The following is a 15,475-nucleotide window of genomic DNA, read 5'->3' as shown; positions in this document are numbered from 1 at the left end:
TGACGGCCCGCCGAGGAGGTGCGGTGGGGAGGGCACTGAGGGAGCAAGGGGGCACATAGACTGGTCTAGGCAGAGATCAGCCGTAATAAATGTCCTCCTCGTTATCAGAAGGAGCGACGGAGCCAGCTATTATAGATGATTTTATGAAGATGAAGCATTTTCCCAAACCAAAGTCGATCGCCCCCTTGAAATAGAAGGGGGCGATACCCAGAGTGATATGATCACAGGATGTGAGGTCCTGCTTGTATAGTCAAGGGTGTAAAGATGATTTGACTCAAAGAAGAGTCACACCCTTACATAGACACCATCTCATTGCATTATTTTGATTATTTAGATTAGAGATAATGAGGGTATTACAAATCAGGAGAAAGCATATTTTGGTGTACCTTCAAATCTATAGTCATCTCTCCAAACGTGAAAAATCAAGAGGTGCCGTTTGCTCACATCTGGAGAGCTCCATTGTGTAACTTCTTAATCAAAAGTGTTCACCATCATCCAAAGACGTTAAACCTCCCCCAATGTTCTTATGGTCCTGTTTTTCCTCAAGAATCAAGGTGAAAGAGGAAGAAAAGGCATTTTTTTTAACGTCCCATTTTTTTCTGAAGAACCTTTTTTCCCTTTCTTAGCATGTGTTTCCATGGTGATGGTTCCCAGGACTGTATGGCGTTGTTCCAAGTTCGGAGCCTGGAATTATCAGGAGGGTTCTGTAGCGTCCGTGACTTCCAGCTGTCAATCATTTACCATCAACGGGAGGCTTTCCTGTATTTTGTGAAGATGGTCCCGCCTTGAATGAATCAGAGTTTTCAAGGGGGAACCGCAGTGCATCTCGCCGTACGCCAGGACAGAATCAATAAACACAAGTAGGACGCAGAAACAGACTTGTTGGTGCAACTGTCTAGCTTTAAGACTCTCGCTGAGCTTCCAAATGAAAGCTCCACAGCCATTTTTGACTCAAAATCAAGCCAAAAAAAAAAAAGAAAAAAAATGAAAAACAACCTTTGAACAAAGGCTCCATGGGGAAGAGATACACCTGACACAATGTATAGTGACATTGTAGTATTTTTTTTCCACTCATTTCCAAACAACTGTACACACCTCTGCTCCATTACGAAATCTTTTTTTTACAGATGTCTAGAAAATGGAGGAATGTGATTCTTTCAGCCCTTTTTGTACAGATTTCAAGCACATCGCTCTATTTATAGAAACACGTTGGAAGTGCGGGGCAGTTTGTTTCAGCCCTGCTGACGTACAAGGTCATTTTTTTGGTCCACAAAGGAAAGGCTTTAACATGCCTCCTTATAGCCAATAGTTAAATCAAACCAAGAACGTTTCAAATGCAATTGCTGATCTGATCAATGTATTTATTACTGCGTTTGTGTATTTATTGTTTTCCCTTTTTCTTTCCTCTCTATTTATTTGGTTATTTATTTATGCTATCTATATACTGTAAGTATTTATTTAACAATGCTCTGTATGTCTGTGTGAAACTGAAGACTTTTTCTGATGGGCACTTTTAGCTGTAGAATCCCATCGTAATACCAAAGATTAACATTGCCTCCCTGAATGTACGGCCTGAATCCCTAAACCCAGTACCCGATCCCAACCCGACCCACCAGTGATGTTACGTATCTCTCTCTATCTTTAAGGCCTGGCCTTTGTTTTTGTTTTTTTTGTAGAATAATGGGGATTTCTTTACTCTTGCAAATGTCTCTGCGGTCAGCTCTTAACGCCAAGGCCAAAGCTTGTTTGAATGTTGTGATAATATTTATAATTAATAATATTATGAATAATAACAATAATGATAATAATAATGACGATTATGATGTGGCATCCCATAGGTTCACAGGTTGCTTGTGAAGTTGTTGTTCAGGCCAATGCCATCTGGCAGAGTGTGTAAAGTGTCTTGGGACCCACTTAAAGCGTCGTCTGAAGGCCCCATTGAGTGTGAGTCCTTCAGGGTCACATGCAAACATGCGTACTGTGTGTCTGCCTGGGGAAATGCATGGTTGTGATCCCCCCCCCCCCCCCCCATCTCCCTCACCTGCCCCCCTCCCCAGTGCAGTGCAGACACTCCTGTTTATGTCCTCTCACCGTCCTCCACATGCCAAACACTTCTGCCAGTTGTCTCAGTTCCAAGTGGGTTCTTAGGGTTCGCTCCTGGACCTTTGGGGTTTTAAGGTGTGCTCCTTATCTTCTGGGGATCTTGGGTTTTTGTTCCCTGAGTTCTGAAGGTCTTTGTGTTCGTTCCTGGTCTTCTGGGGTTGTTAAGGTGTGTTCCTCATCTTCTGGGGATCTTTGGTTTATGTGCCCGGGGTTCTGAAGGTCTTGGGGATTGTTCCTGGCCTTTTAGGGTCTTGGGGTTTGTCCTTGGCTCTCTGGGGTTCTTCCGGTTTGTTCCTCGTCTTCTGGGGATCTCTGACGTGGCTGCAAGGCCTTTTAGATTTGTAGGTTTGTCCCTTGACATCTAAGGGTCTAAGAGTTTGTTCCTCATCTTGTAGGGATCTTTGGTTTTGCTGTGAGGCTTCTGGGGCTGGTAGGATTTGTCACTGGCCCTCTAAGAGCGTTAGGGTTCATTCTTGATCATCAGGGGTTTTTGGAGTTTGTTCCAGGTAGTCTAGGATTCTTCGTGGTTCCCCAGCAATTTCTACAGGCACAAGTGATTTGATTTGCCAGCGTTTTGAATTGTGGACGCCTAAATCAAGATTTGATTATCTGTGTAAATGCTGCCAAAGAGCGGCGAGGCTAGCTTGTCCGTTTTCCACCCTCTCTCTCTCTCTCTGGCTCTTTTTCTCTCTCTTTCTCTGTCTTTAACGTTGGAAGGGGCGGATTGCCGGGGCCCCCTTCACAGCGTGCACTTGAAAGACGGGCGGTCATGAAAGAGGCCATCGACTTTTTTGCGGACTTCAAAGGGGAGGCTTTTTTCATCCCGTCTCCTCTCTGGGTATCTGGTCTGGGGTCCGCTCTTGGCCAGACCTGTGGGCTTTAGGGGGCATTCAATGGGGGCGGGGGGAGATCAGAGAGAAGGCTGAATCATCCAGAATGAGGATGGTGGTAGTAGTGTGTGTGTGTGTAGGAAAGGTGGGAAGGGGGGGTTGTTTGAGGAATAGGAGGTGTTGGAGTAGTGGGGCATGGAGCTGAATTAAACTTTCATGAGCAACAATTGTAAGCATGCTGAGAGCGAAGGGGGGCGGTGGTGGGGGTGAGCAGTTGAGTCTGTACAGGGGGGAAAAAAATTAAAAATAAAAGAGCTTGGAGGCTCTTCTGCCGACCTCTGCGCGCTACTGTCATTGTATCAAAGCTGAGGTGACACCTTTCACGTTTCTCTTTGTCTCCCCGACTGGGAGCCTAAAATGGAGACAGAGCTTTTTGTATTGAGCCACCTTCTGCTCCTGTCAAGCAGGGAAGAGCTCTTCCCTTTCTGTACAGAGGGGAGGCGGGAGGGAGGGAGGGAGGAGTAATTCCAGTTGGCTGCTGTAGGTGATCCACATTGCCATCTGAGCCTACGGCACCCCCTAGTGGCTTTTCAAGAAACTTGACCCTGACAGGAGTCTGGCAGCGAAAGCCGTTGCAGAGTAATTCTGAGGGAAGCGGAAATAATGAAATAGCAGAACTGAAAGCTAATATGTACTTTCAGAATAAAAAAGAAAAAAAAAAAAAGACAACAAAAAATTGCATTTTTTTGATAATGTTTAAACCAAAAAACAACCAAAGATTGATGGGTAACTGCTGAATCATTATGTATGATGGGTAGTTTTAGCAGTTCCCTATCAGAGCTACCGTAGCACTCAGAGGATTCAAAAAAGCACCAGTGGGGTTCCGCGTGCTGATTATTTATGTTGCATAGAACAGTATTATGTTGATCTGGAACTGAGAAACTGACATGAGGCAGTGTCTTCAGATGGAAGTCTTTTGACTCTGTAAACCCCAGTGTCCCCCTGTCTCTCCTTGCCCTCTCCCCTGTGTCTACATGAAGACTTTACCCATCTACCTCAACTGTGTGAGATGTTGTGTGGCAAAGATATTCCTTAACCAAAGAATCCATCCTGTCAGGGTGTCTGTCTATCTATCTATCTATCTATCCATCTATCTATCTATCTATCTATCTATCTTGTCTGTCCATCCGTCTCTTCTTCATGCCTTTTACTCCAAACCAAATGTGCTGGAATCAATCCGCAACAGGAGCCGAACGAGGCCCCCGTCCAGCCAAAGCTTAAGTCCAGTATGCTAGAGTGTCCCATCGATCCATGTTCTGTATATAAATAAAATCATTCTCAAGACCAAAAAAGAAGGAGGTGACAATCCAAGCAAGGAGGATCTTGCTGTAATCAACGTTGCCTATTCCTTGTTTTCCGAAATCTAGAATCATGTGACTTGCTGTAACAGAAAAGCCCAAGAATCAAGCGCTCATCCAAAAATAAAAATGGTCGGAGGAGACAGAAGCTATTTTTCCACATTTGTAAGCCACCCCTCCCACCCGTTTTTTCCAAAATGTTTAGTGTAGTTGAAATACTGTTCGATCCCACTGTTGTAAGTAGGAATTAATGAAATCCATACAAAAAGCTTTAAACGGGGAAGAGCTGAGGGAAATATTATATTTGACTGAGTCTGAGTTTCCTCAGCTTGGACTCGACCCACCATGCTTTATCGTGCCATTCTTGTCCATGTGTTAGACTTACTAATGAATGTGGCTAACCAACCAAAGGCTTTAAAAAAAGATACACAACACTTTAAACGTCAATCATGGTGGGACATTTTGTATCAACAACTAAAGAAAATCCCTTTGAATACCTCATGTGAAAATTGTTTGTTGTGATGTTGCACTAAAAAAATAAAAATGACTCATTTGTAACCCAACACCGTCCTCTGTTGACTTTATTCTGACCTTGTTGGAAGTGTTAGCGGGGAAGCTCTCTGGGGTTTTAAAGGCTAAAACTGACACCACTATTTTTTTGAAAATGCTGTTATCCAGTACATTGCAGTCTTAAACTGGATTATATTCATCAAGCAAAAATTCAAAGGGTATCGACTTATTTATTATTCCTTGTAAAGTTGACCCTAGCTACTTTTTTGCATGACAAACACTACATATTTAGTATCTGCTCCCTTACAATATACAATGCTTTATGAAAATATCAAACCCTAGACATATGAGTCTAACCTAAACCCAAGTTAAACGTGTCAAATAAGTTTTATACAAATTCTTAAGACTCCAATGTTTTGCTCTTTCCAGGTGGAAGAACCCTTTAAATATATACCCATGTTACTGACATTCATTTATTGGCAGCGTTTACAGACATAGTTTTTACAGACATTTTGGGAAATACGCTTATTTGTTTTATTGCCAAGAAAGTCTGTATGCTAAATATGAAGTTACAGCCAGCAGCCAGTTATCTTAGCTTATCATGAAGACTGTAGATGGGGAAAAAGCTAAGCTGGCTTTTATTTGTAAAATAAATCTGCCAACCAGCACCTCTAAAACTCACTAGTCTGGCAGGCTTACACAATCTGTCTGTACATAATTCAGTTTTTTGTACGGATTAAAAACACGACATGTTAATTAGTGAGCTTTAGAGGTTGTTGTTTCAGACAGAGCCCCCTGCTTCCAGTCTTAATGCTAATCTTAGCTAACTAGCTGCTGGCTGTAGCTCCATGTTTAACAGATGTGAGTGTTATGTCTAAGTGTTCCTTTAAAGGACTCCACTGTACCAATGTTCGACAAGACAAAACAAACCAAAAGGCTTTTCTTCCTTCTCAAGACAATGTTACTTGACTGCAGGCAGCTGGTTCAGGATCAGCATGTGCACAGGTCAGAGATTTACCAGAGACACAGGTATTGATTTTGTCGTTACTTCTGTCGTAACATGTAAAAGCCGAATTGACCAACAAGCCAATTTCCCAAAGAGTCAATTGAATCCTTTCAGACAGTTTTCATGGCAGATTTAACAAATCAGATCTTCACCTGCACCTCGTGTACGGCACAGAACACAGATCTGATATTTACTAACAGGCCGACATTGGACCGATCGATAAACTGATGCATCGATCCAGACCTGGCATGTCTGACCGTGAGTGAGCCGGTCAGGAGTACATCTGTCTCTTTATTACATATTCACACACACACACACACACACACACACACACAGTCAGAAATAAACAAGCACAGAATCTTACAAGACACGGTCGATGATATTAAATTGTAGTATTTAGAGACTTGCCATTTATGGCTTTCATAGTAAAAGGTGCATTAAAAGGAATTTAAAAAACAAAGCAGATAGAAACATGTAAAAATACTGTATACATAAAAGAGAGAAGGAACTTCTTTTTGCACCAGATTAAATCCAGTTCCCTCTGCAGCTACATGATGGGGTAGCAGCCGTACAGAGCGATGCCGCACTGGTTGTTCTTGTTGCGTGCCATCCGGATGTAGCCCTTGTCTCCAAACTTACTTCCCCAGCTGGACGAACAGAGCAGAAAAACAGGAGAATATGATTCAAGGGATACAACCACGGTTTTAGGGATATTGATTCATCAGTAAACATTTGTGTTAGAGAATGTGAACAGAGGAGTCATCCACGAGCCCTGAGGTCAATCAATCACTAGCGCCTCATGCTAACACTTTGACATACACTATTTTCAGTTAAGAAAGCAGAAACACTGTTGTCTTCCTGCAACAACTCATCTCTCTCAGATTTCTGTTCCTGGTTAAACAAAAAGGATCTTACTCTTTAACAATGAGGTCTAGCTCTGTGGGGATCCTCTCCATAATGTGTCACACGCTTAGACGACAACCTGAGACCGTCACTGGCAAAAACAAGCACTTTTACTGGGTGTACTTTTCACAGGCGCAATTGCCCGCAAGGATTACTTTGCAGCCACTGCACTACTGGATCAATTCCAAAACCTCTGGTAACTTTTGCTCATTTAGACACAAACATTTGTAGAGATAGGGCCCAGGTTTAGAAATACCATAATTATAGAAAGTTATTTAGTAATGATCTAAAAAGGAAATACTGCTGAATAGAGTCACCTGGCAGGAAATAAGATATAACCTCTGTGAAAATCTGTTAAAATCAATGTACTCCTTTTAAAAATGATTTATATTGTATGAAATATGGAGCTACAGAGTCAATGATATACTGGGAACATGAGGATGTTTCGGGTGTTTTATGTTGTCATCACTTAACCTCTAAATTAAAGCACCAATCTCTGTGTTTGTATCAAACACTAAACATACTTACATTATTAAGAAAGACACTGTGTGGTGAGACACAAAGAAAGATGACTGTAACAGGCTGAAACAGGCCCGATGAGGTCGGCAGTAGAAGAGTGGAAAGTTGTGATGTTTTTCATGCAATCAGTGATGAGAAACGAAACTTCTTCTTCTCTATTACCCAGAAATGATTTCGTGACTCAGACCAGCCTGGAGAGTTATGTTAAGTCTATTAAACCTCTACACTCATGTCAGCAGAACACCCAAGTCCTGAGCACGACATAACAGTCGGTCTTTGCTTGTTGACAAAGTGTACTTTCCTGCATAGCTCTGACTTCCCTGTTTCACTTCCCTGTGACCTCCAGTGCAGCCAGTATGCACAGCACAGGGGGCCAGACGGGAACACACAGGAGCTGCACATGAGCTCAGTATGTGGAAGCATGTATCATGTATCAATGGACTGAATGGGGAAAAGTCTCACCTGTTCTTTACCAGCCAGTAGTCTTGTCCGTTCAGTGTGCCGTAGCCCACGGCTAACACGCCATGATTCACCTTCAGGGTGCAGGACGGGTCATCGTACACTCCTGATATAAATAAGAAAATAATAAATCATTATATTCATGCTTTTTCCATTTAAGCAGGAATGTATTGTATATTTTTACCAATCTTATACAAATTTGTTTTCTTATATGCTAATTTTGATTCATGTGTTTTGAGAAAAGTTATATATTAAATTGTGTTATTATCGTGATTAGTGTGTATATAAATCATTATTTTATAGCAGATTGAGGGATTCAGTGTCTTGTTCAAGAGAAACTTTGAGGAGTAACTTATTCCAGGCTGACATGCAGTGTTTTTCTGCCCTCTTTGGTTAAAATCTCTGAATCTTTCTGCATCTATTTCCAGTCATGTAAGTAAAGATGTGAGTCTGTGCAGCTCATGTGTAACGTACCACTCCTGTAGAAACTAAATCTGGGCCGCGTGGCATCAATCGCCACTGAAATGGGTCCGATGGCGGCGAGCGCCTGCTTAAGACCCCCTTCGTTCCCCTCGGGCAGGAAGCTGTAGTTGGAGCAGTTGGCAGCGCGGTACATGGGGTTGTAGTGGCACTGTTGTGCCTGAAGTAAGAGGACAGACTGGGGTTAAAACCAATGATTTACACAGGATCTGTGTGACATTAAAGAAAGCACCTCATAGGAATGCAAAAAAGTAATTCCTTAAATGTTTCTTGTATGTTTCTTGTATGTTCTGATATGACAGGAAGTTGGCCCGAGGCACAGCTGAACTAACCAACCAGGGTGACGTCCATGTATGAAAAATGTTAACTTATTCTTTTGGCCAATTCTTCTTTGTCTTTTACATTTTCCAGCTCTTGGCAGGTGAGCCAGGAAGTGAATTTCAGACACAGACAGCAGTCACTGTGCTTATTAAGAGCATATTTCACATCACAGATAAGAGTTTTTCTTTATTTTTCGGGTGAATTAGAGCCACGACTCCTCCGCGAGGCTGGAGCAGCCTGTTGGATCCGCTCTGAACTGCCCTCCTCCTCCACACAAACACGAACAACAGTGAACCAGATGAAGCCCGCAGGACAAACACGTTGTCCGCTCAGATTCATTTATTGTTGCTCCAAAGAGACATTAACAGCCACAGAGAAGTGAGAAGAGGGTTGCTGTCTACAGCCTGAAGGGTCGGACCTAACTTCTTGTACACCCACATCGTTGTCTCACACAAGGATTTCTTAACTGTAAACCTGAGTTTGGCTGCATGTCCTATATGTTTCCAGTCAGTAAAATCACTTCCTTGTTTTTGTAATTGTCACCTTTACTTTTTTCCACCAGGTAACCAAACAACACTTTGAAGCACAATTACCTCATCTCACGCAAGCCCGCAACTGACGTTTGTTTTCATTATCGATTAATGTACCGATAATGTTCTCGATTAGTCGATTAATTGTTTGTTCTATAAATATCAGCAAATAGTGTCAAACGTCCATCAGTTCCCAGAATCAAAGGTAATATTCTCAAATTCTTGTTTTGTCCGATGATGATTAGATGTTGTTATGACTTTGTGTCATAATGTCTTGCTTGGAGTGAGGCTGAGAGACTCTTTTTGGAACCGTCATGTAAAACAATACATGTGTATATTATGGATGACCTTTTGTTATTGTCTTAATGACTGTTTTAATGCCTACCAGCTCAAAGTGATCAAATTCATTTCCCACATAGTTTCCCACATGTCCTATACAAACTCTCTGGAGTCCGAGTTTAATGGATTTTCCAAATCCCTTTGACGCATCTTTGACCAGCAGGATTAAACCAGTTACTCACCCGTCCTGTGTAGGGGTATGAAGCATCAGAGTCGATGCCCTGGTTGTCGATGACGTACTGGAAGGCTTGGTGCATGAAGCCACCATTGCAGCCGCGGTTGCCATATTTGGATGAACAGTCCACCAGGTTTTGGGGGCTGAGGTCCACCAGCTTCCCTGTTTTCTTGGCTAACTGGCCCTCCAAGGCCCCTGCAGCACTGAAGGCCCAGCAGGAGCCACAAGAACCCTGGGTTTAAACGAGTGGCACACAATGAAAAAAATACACTTATAAGTTAAATGAAACAAGTTTCCACATTTCCACACTTGGCAGCACAACATGAGTTTGTAAAGACGAAGCCAGCGGAGGGTCCAGCAGAGTTTAAGAGGTTAAAGATCCATACTGACTGGGACATTTTCTTGTTGGTCAATTATGTTTAACATGTTGCACAAAACAGAAGGAACTCCAAAATCAATACTTGTGTCTCTGGTTGAATGCAACTCATCTGTACAACACAAGTTTGTAATAAGTTGAATATCTCCTTTTTTCCCCTCAAAACTCTGCAAGATGACGAGATAAATATTTCGTTGCAAAGAAAGTAAAATGTACATATAAACATACTGTCTGTGGACACACATGTACAAGGTTTTTATGTGTGTGTGTGTTACAGTATGTTCACTGAGTTGTGTGTTGAGCTCTAAATGTCTATTTGTCTATTAAGAAGATAAAGTCTTCGTATCAACTTAACTTTCTAATTCCAGCCTTGCAAGGTGCGACAAACAGTCATTATGAAGTACAAAATGATACGGATGGTGCTGGATGGTGCTGCCGTGTGTCAGGCAGTCATCTCGCACATCTTCAACACCAAAAACAACGTGGACGCGGCAAAAAAAAACGTGCAAATGTGGCTGTTGTGGTAACGACTTCCTGCGTGATGGAGAACCGATTGAGGGCGAATGAGGAACAGGAGGATGTGGTAAATGAGACCGGTGGTAAGATGACGGTGTCGATCACATGCGTCGCTATGAGACACCACCAGCACGGATTAATCCAGCTGTCTTTGATGGAAACAAAGACTCATATTTCTTTACCTGCATCTTGACGCTGGTGACGCAGCCCTTCTCTCTCCAGTCCACCGTGTCTGGTACGTCAGCGCCTGATGTCCCAGCGAAGGGAGATGGTGCCCTCTGGATGTCAGTGGGAGGACTGAGTGAGGCGAAAGACTGCAGGATCTCCTCTGGTGTCTATCAGGAAGCAGATAACAACTGATGAAATGATCATATGTAATAACTATAATAACTGAGCGCACAGTTTAATGCCCCTGATCACACAACTCAGTTTGAATATTTGGACACAGAATGAGGCGAGAAAGGTTAAAGGACGCAAACCAAACACCTATAAACACCTTCCTATATTCCAGTCTGTACTCTGAATCCTTCATCTGTTCACTGAGTGGTGAAGGCATCCCAGAGGAGCCGTGGATCAGCGGTGGAGCTAAGAGCCGAAATCAACTCATTACTTCAGTGAAGTCTCAGAGGCCTGAGCCAAGAAACTCAGACCAGAGGAACGCCAACAGGTACAAAGGTAAAGTCCAGTTCTCAGCAGCAAAACTTTTCATTTACAGTCTGCGTGATGTTATAACAAACTTGCTGTCATTTACATCCGGATTATCTGAAAACAATGTGACAACAATGTGTGAAAGGGGGCACTCATAGTGGTGGAGAAAAGCATCACCCAAGTCTGCAGCTTCGCTCGGCGTTTATGGAGCTTCATAACGAGTTTCAGCTTTACTGTTGTGGTTCACTCTCAGCTCTGGAAACCCACTGTACTAGCTCTAGCTGCTTAGCACTAAATGGCGAACAAACATAATTAGAGACCAGAGCTGGAGAACATAGTGGAGCATTTAGCAGCTCCACTGAGGCCAGAAACACGAGACATTTTCCATTTCTTTAAAACATTTCGTTTTTTTCCTAATTCTCATATGACAATGAGATGGACGTGTATGAGCAGTGATTGGTTCAGGTTCTGTGTGTGTGTGTGTGTGTGTGTGACTGGACTGTGTGGCTAGCTATCTTAACTGAAGTGGCTGAACACACTGAGCCTTTTCAGTTGGCTTCCAGGCTGCAGCTAACTTTCTTCTGCTAATCAGCTAGCATCGCTGTATGAACTCTTAACTAAACAGTAGCTAAAGAATTTTAGCTGACAAGCAAACACTGATAAGTTGAAGACTTATAAAACAGGTCACACAAGTATAGTTTAAAAAAGACTCAGTAATTCCATGAAGCAGCTGGACGCTGTAGTTTTCAGCAACATTTCTTCAACAGAAGGAAAGAGTACATTTTTAGGGACTATTCCAAGATGTGGATTAAAACACACTTGGTGCTCTAGTGAGTATTTATCACCAGCCTTGTGCTTTAAGTCCACATATTTTAAGTTAATACTGAACCTTAATGTTTCATATCTCCCAACAAATCTGCATCTAGTTTAATTACCACGAACCTACTGACAGAGCCTTTGGGGCCTCTTGGGGGGTCCAGTTTTCTGTATTCCAGCATACTGTATATAACAATATGTCTAACTATACTTCATTATAACGATAAGATGTTGAGCTTCAGAGTTCAGAGGTCATTAATGAATAAAAGTGATGATCATAAATCAATAAAACTCTTTTTTTCCCCTTCAGTATAAAACGGTAGAGTGAACAAGTGTCTCACCATGTCTCCCATGTGGTTCATGCTCAGTTCGTAGGTGTGGAGCCCCATCGAGGCCTCCAGGTTGTGCATAGTAATGAGCATCAGGTTCTGCTCCCACAGTTCCCTGCGGCGCGAATCCTCCACCTCAAGACGTACAGAAAGAGTGCATAAGGCCAAATGCTTTATGTTAATTATTCATCTTAAATATTGATTTTGCCCCAGAAACAGAAAAAAAAAAACTCCTACATATTTACATCCACCCTTATTTTATCACACACCTCATTTTGGTACTTCTTCTCGTGCGTCTTCTTCCACAGCTCCCAGTGGACGTCCAGCCTGCTGTCAAACATGGCTGCCCCCCCGACACACAGGGAGACGAGCAGCAGGCTCCCCAACATCAGGCCTGTAAACACACCCAGAGACATGGACCACAAGAGAAGTCAGGGTGTCGTCTGACCTTTGATTAGACGGCTGCTGGCCGAGAAAACAAACCCTCTGGCAGAGATCAAGCCTCCAGTCAGAAACATACGAATGGTCACGTCATAAAAAGCACACCGAGAGAATCAGAGTGTGTTTCAGAGGTTGCATTAAAGAATGAACAAGATACACATCTCAACAACAGCAATGTTAAGTAAGCCATTGATTTTTTAAAATTGTATTCATTTTTATTTGATTAAAACCTGTACTTTTTGTGTTCTATCTTGAGCGCATAAACCTTCTGTTGCTGTAGACCTGTCACTGTTATTTAGTGAGTAGTTGTTGAAAAGCGAACTAGCTTACAGCCAGCGTGTTTGAAGTGGCAGCAGCAGAATTCATTTTCAAAGTTGCCGTGTCACAACTTCACTATTTCACCTGTCGACTTTCTGAATAAGCTAAAAAAAAAAACTTAACTACTTGGATTCATTTTTGCGTCCATAGCAGCTCTGCCTCGAGAAATGCTTGTAGAAAACAAACGTTGACATATTACCACAGTAATACAACGCTATGACAGTTAACTGCAGGAGGACACAACCGAATAAGCATCGAGTGCTGCTGTTGCTATGAGGAGGAAGTCGTTTTCTCGAGTGGGTTGCCGGTATGTGTTGCCACTGCCCGCCAGTTGGGTAAGAAATCAGCAGCAACACCTCAACATGGTTGAACTTCTTTAACCACAAGGTTAAAGTTGTTATGGCTTCAGTAACTTCCTGTCGACACAGGTTGTAGAGAACACATCAACCAGCAAAACAACCAATAGGGCAGAAAACTCATAAATACAATAATGATAAAAAAAAAGAATAGCATCTTGCGGCTCCTCTTTTTTTCAGGTACAAGGTTGTTTCTAAAAGATAAAAGTGTAAATCTGTACTGATTCTAACTAATCCTCCTCTGACCCAAAAGTATTTTAGGGTGCTGACTAATTTAGGCCAGGTGAGACCACGAGCAGGTTACAGAAACTGAATCTGAAAAGTACATTCATATATCATGACCAAATGTTCATTTTTCAGCAGCGAGAGAGAATTCGAGATGAATCGCACTGCGAGAAGTTGACTGTTTATTTATACATTCAATGCAAAGATATTGTTTTATTGATCAATACATTTTTCACCCCCAAAAAGGGCCAAAAGCCAAAAAGTTGGTTTCATTCCCTCCTGACCTAAAACTTTATTCGATACTGAAGGCTGCAGGTGGTTAGTGCTGGTGGTAATTTAGATTACATATATAATATATAATCATATATATATATTATAATGAGTATGAATTAATTCTGATCGCCCACATTATAGTCTGTCCAGCAGTCAACAGTGTAAGTATCACTTCCACAAATTTAAAGCTACTGAACTGTACATAAATCCCCAAGCGGGGTAACTATCACAAGACCAGAACTGAAACCAATGAACAAGCAAGAAATTTGTTCAGTTGTTGCTTAATCAAACGATTAGTGTTCGCTGCCAGAGAGAACCAGCATTTATTAAAGGAAGTAAAGTATGAACAGCAGCTCAGGTTGGTTACAGTATGCAGATCTGCCAGTTTCACCTGATCTACTGGAGGACGACGAGCAACTGATCAAACTTCAGAAATAAGAGAATAAAATCAGCTTTTATCTGCTGAGTCCAACATGACACCACTCTCAGGTGACAGAAACTAGGCTACAAGTGTCAGTTCGTACCTGACTGAATCTCTATATAATTGTCGACATTTTTAACTCCAAGATGAACCCAAACCTCCACCTTAAATATTTATTAGTGCCTTTTCACCAGAACCTGAAACTCTGGAGATTTCTCAGTGACTAATAGTATAGTTAGCTTATAGCTTAGTTCAGTAACACTGGACTTTATCCATATACTAAAGAAATAAATCAGGGCCATCAAGATGTTTTGAAGGGTATACAGTAGTGTTTTTAAATACCCCAGAGAAGGATCACATAAAATACTAAATATATTTCTATTATAATTAGTTATTACATGATTATTTTGTAGTCTTCAGTCATTAAGCATCACACTATCCTTCAGTCTAACAATATTAGAGCCACATTACACTTTTGTTTTCAGTCACTTGGATATCAACACCTGCAGCCTGGGACAAAAGAGTCTCCCTGTAAAACATCAAAACGAAACTAAAAGCAAATACGCCTTCAAGCTTTGAACTGACGGACTCCTCTTTCAAAAGTGAACACAACATTAACAGACATGAATATAAATAGGAAAAGTTTTTTTTTTTTTATAAAAGTTGTACATGTACCGGTGAAAGTGTTTGACTTGCCTGGACCAGTCGGACTCATCGCTGCCTCTGTGCTGAAACACCCTCTTCCTGGTTGATATTTATGAGGCAGCTGTCACATGGTCTGCCTGTCGCCCTTCTTCCTCTTCAGCAACAGAAAGCTGCATCTGAGCTCTTTAATCACCTGCAGCAGCAGCAGCAGCAGCAGAGAGGGAGTGTCTTCAGAGTGTCGGAAGAAATAAGTGAGCAAGAGTTATTTATTGGTCTTATTTTTAAAGCCTGAATGCCTCAAAACTGAACCAGAGAATCTGCGAGTATGTTTGGGTTAATTAGCGTCTAAAATCTTTAAAACAATCAAATGTATAGATGTTTAAAAAGTCTACAGTCGCACTAGCAGCCTCTAGAGGCCGTGGTGTGAATTACACCTCACAGTGTAAAGATGTAACAGACAAATAAAGTGAGATTATGAGATTATTTCTAATGTAGACGTGAAGTGTTTGGTATGATGGTGGAGCCGGACTGTGCACTGCAGATGTCTTGGAGATCCAGTCAGCAGTTGTAGGGATATG

At 41.9% G+C, this 15,475-nt stretch overlaps 1 protein-coding gene across 2 annotated transcripts; it reads right to left on the bottom strand.

The window, feature by feature from the left end:
- Positions 1-4,839: 4,839 nt before the first annotated feature.
- LOC139290497 (cathepsin S-like) lies at positions 4,840-15,047 on the bottom strand. Of its 2 annotated transcripts, XM_070912291.1 has the most exons (8): positions 14,949-15,047; positions 12,488-12,612; positions 12,231-12,353; positions 10,608-10,760; positions 9,541-9,765; positions 8,163-8,328; positions 7,692-7,794; positions 4,840-6,454 (listed from the first exon to the last, which is right to left on the bottom strand). In XM_070912291.1, the coding sequence occupies exons 1-8, from the start codon at positions 14,965-14,967 to the stop codon at positions 6,355-6,357; spliced, it is 1,014 nt and encodes a 337-aa protein (XP_070768392.1). In that variant the 5' UTR covers positions 14,968-15,047; the 3' UTR covers positions 4,840-6,354. The 2 variants fall into 2 exon arrangements, with proteins under 2 accessions (XP_070768392.1, XP_070768391.1); XM_070912290.1 differs by lacking the exon at positions 14,949-15,047 and having other exon boundaries at positions 12,488-12,634.
- Positions 15,048-15,475: the final 428 nt, after the last annotated feature.

This window comes from Enoplosus armatus, chromosome 9, assembly GCF_043641665.1.
Source record: "Enoplosus armatus isolate fEnoArm2 chromosome 9, fEnoArm2.hap1, whole genome shotgun sequence".
NCBI lineage: Eukaryota > Metazoa > Chordata > Actinopteri > Centrarchiformes > Enoplosidae > Enoplosus > Enoplosus armatus.
Note: the sequence above shows the minus strand (reverse complement) of the source record. Positions and strands in the feature narration are given on the sequence as shown.

Coding starts and splice junctions, on each gene's coding strand:
- LOC139290497 (XM_070912290.1), bottom strand. CDS start 12,634: ATGTCTCTGGGTGTGTTTACAGGCCTGATGTTGGGGAGCCTGCTGCTC. Junction 10,761..12,230: donor TGAACCACATGGGAGACATG/GTGAGACACTTG, acceptor GCTTCCTGATAG/ACACCAGAGGAGATCCTGCA. Junction 6,455..7,691: donor TACTGGCTGGTAAAGAACAG/GTGAGACTTTTC, acceptor CTGTTCGTCCAG/CTGGGGAAGTAAGTTTGGAG.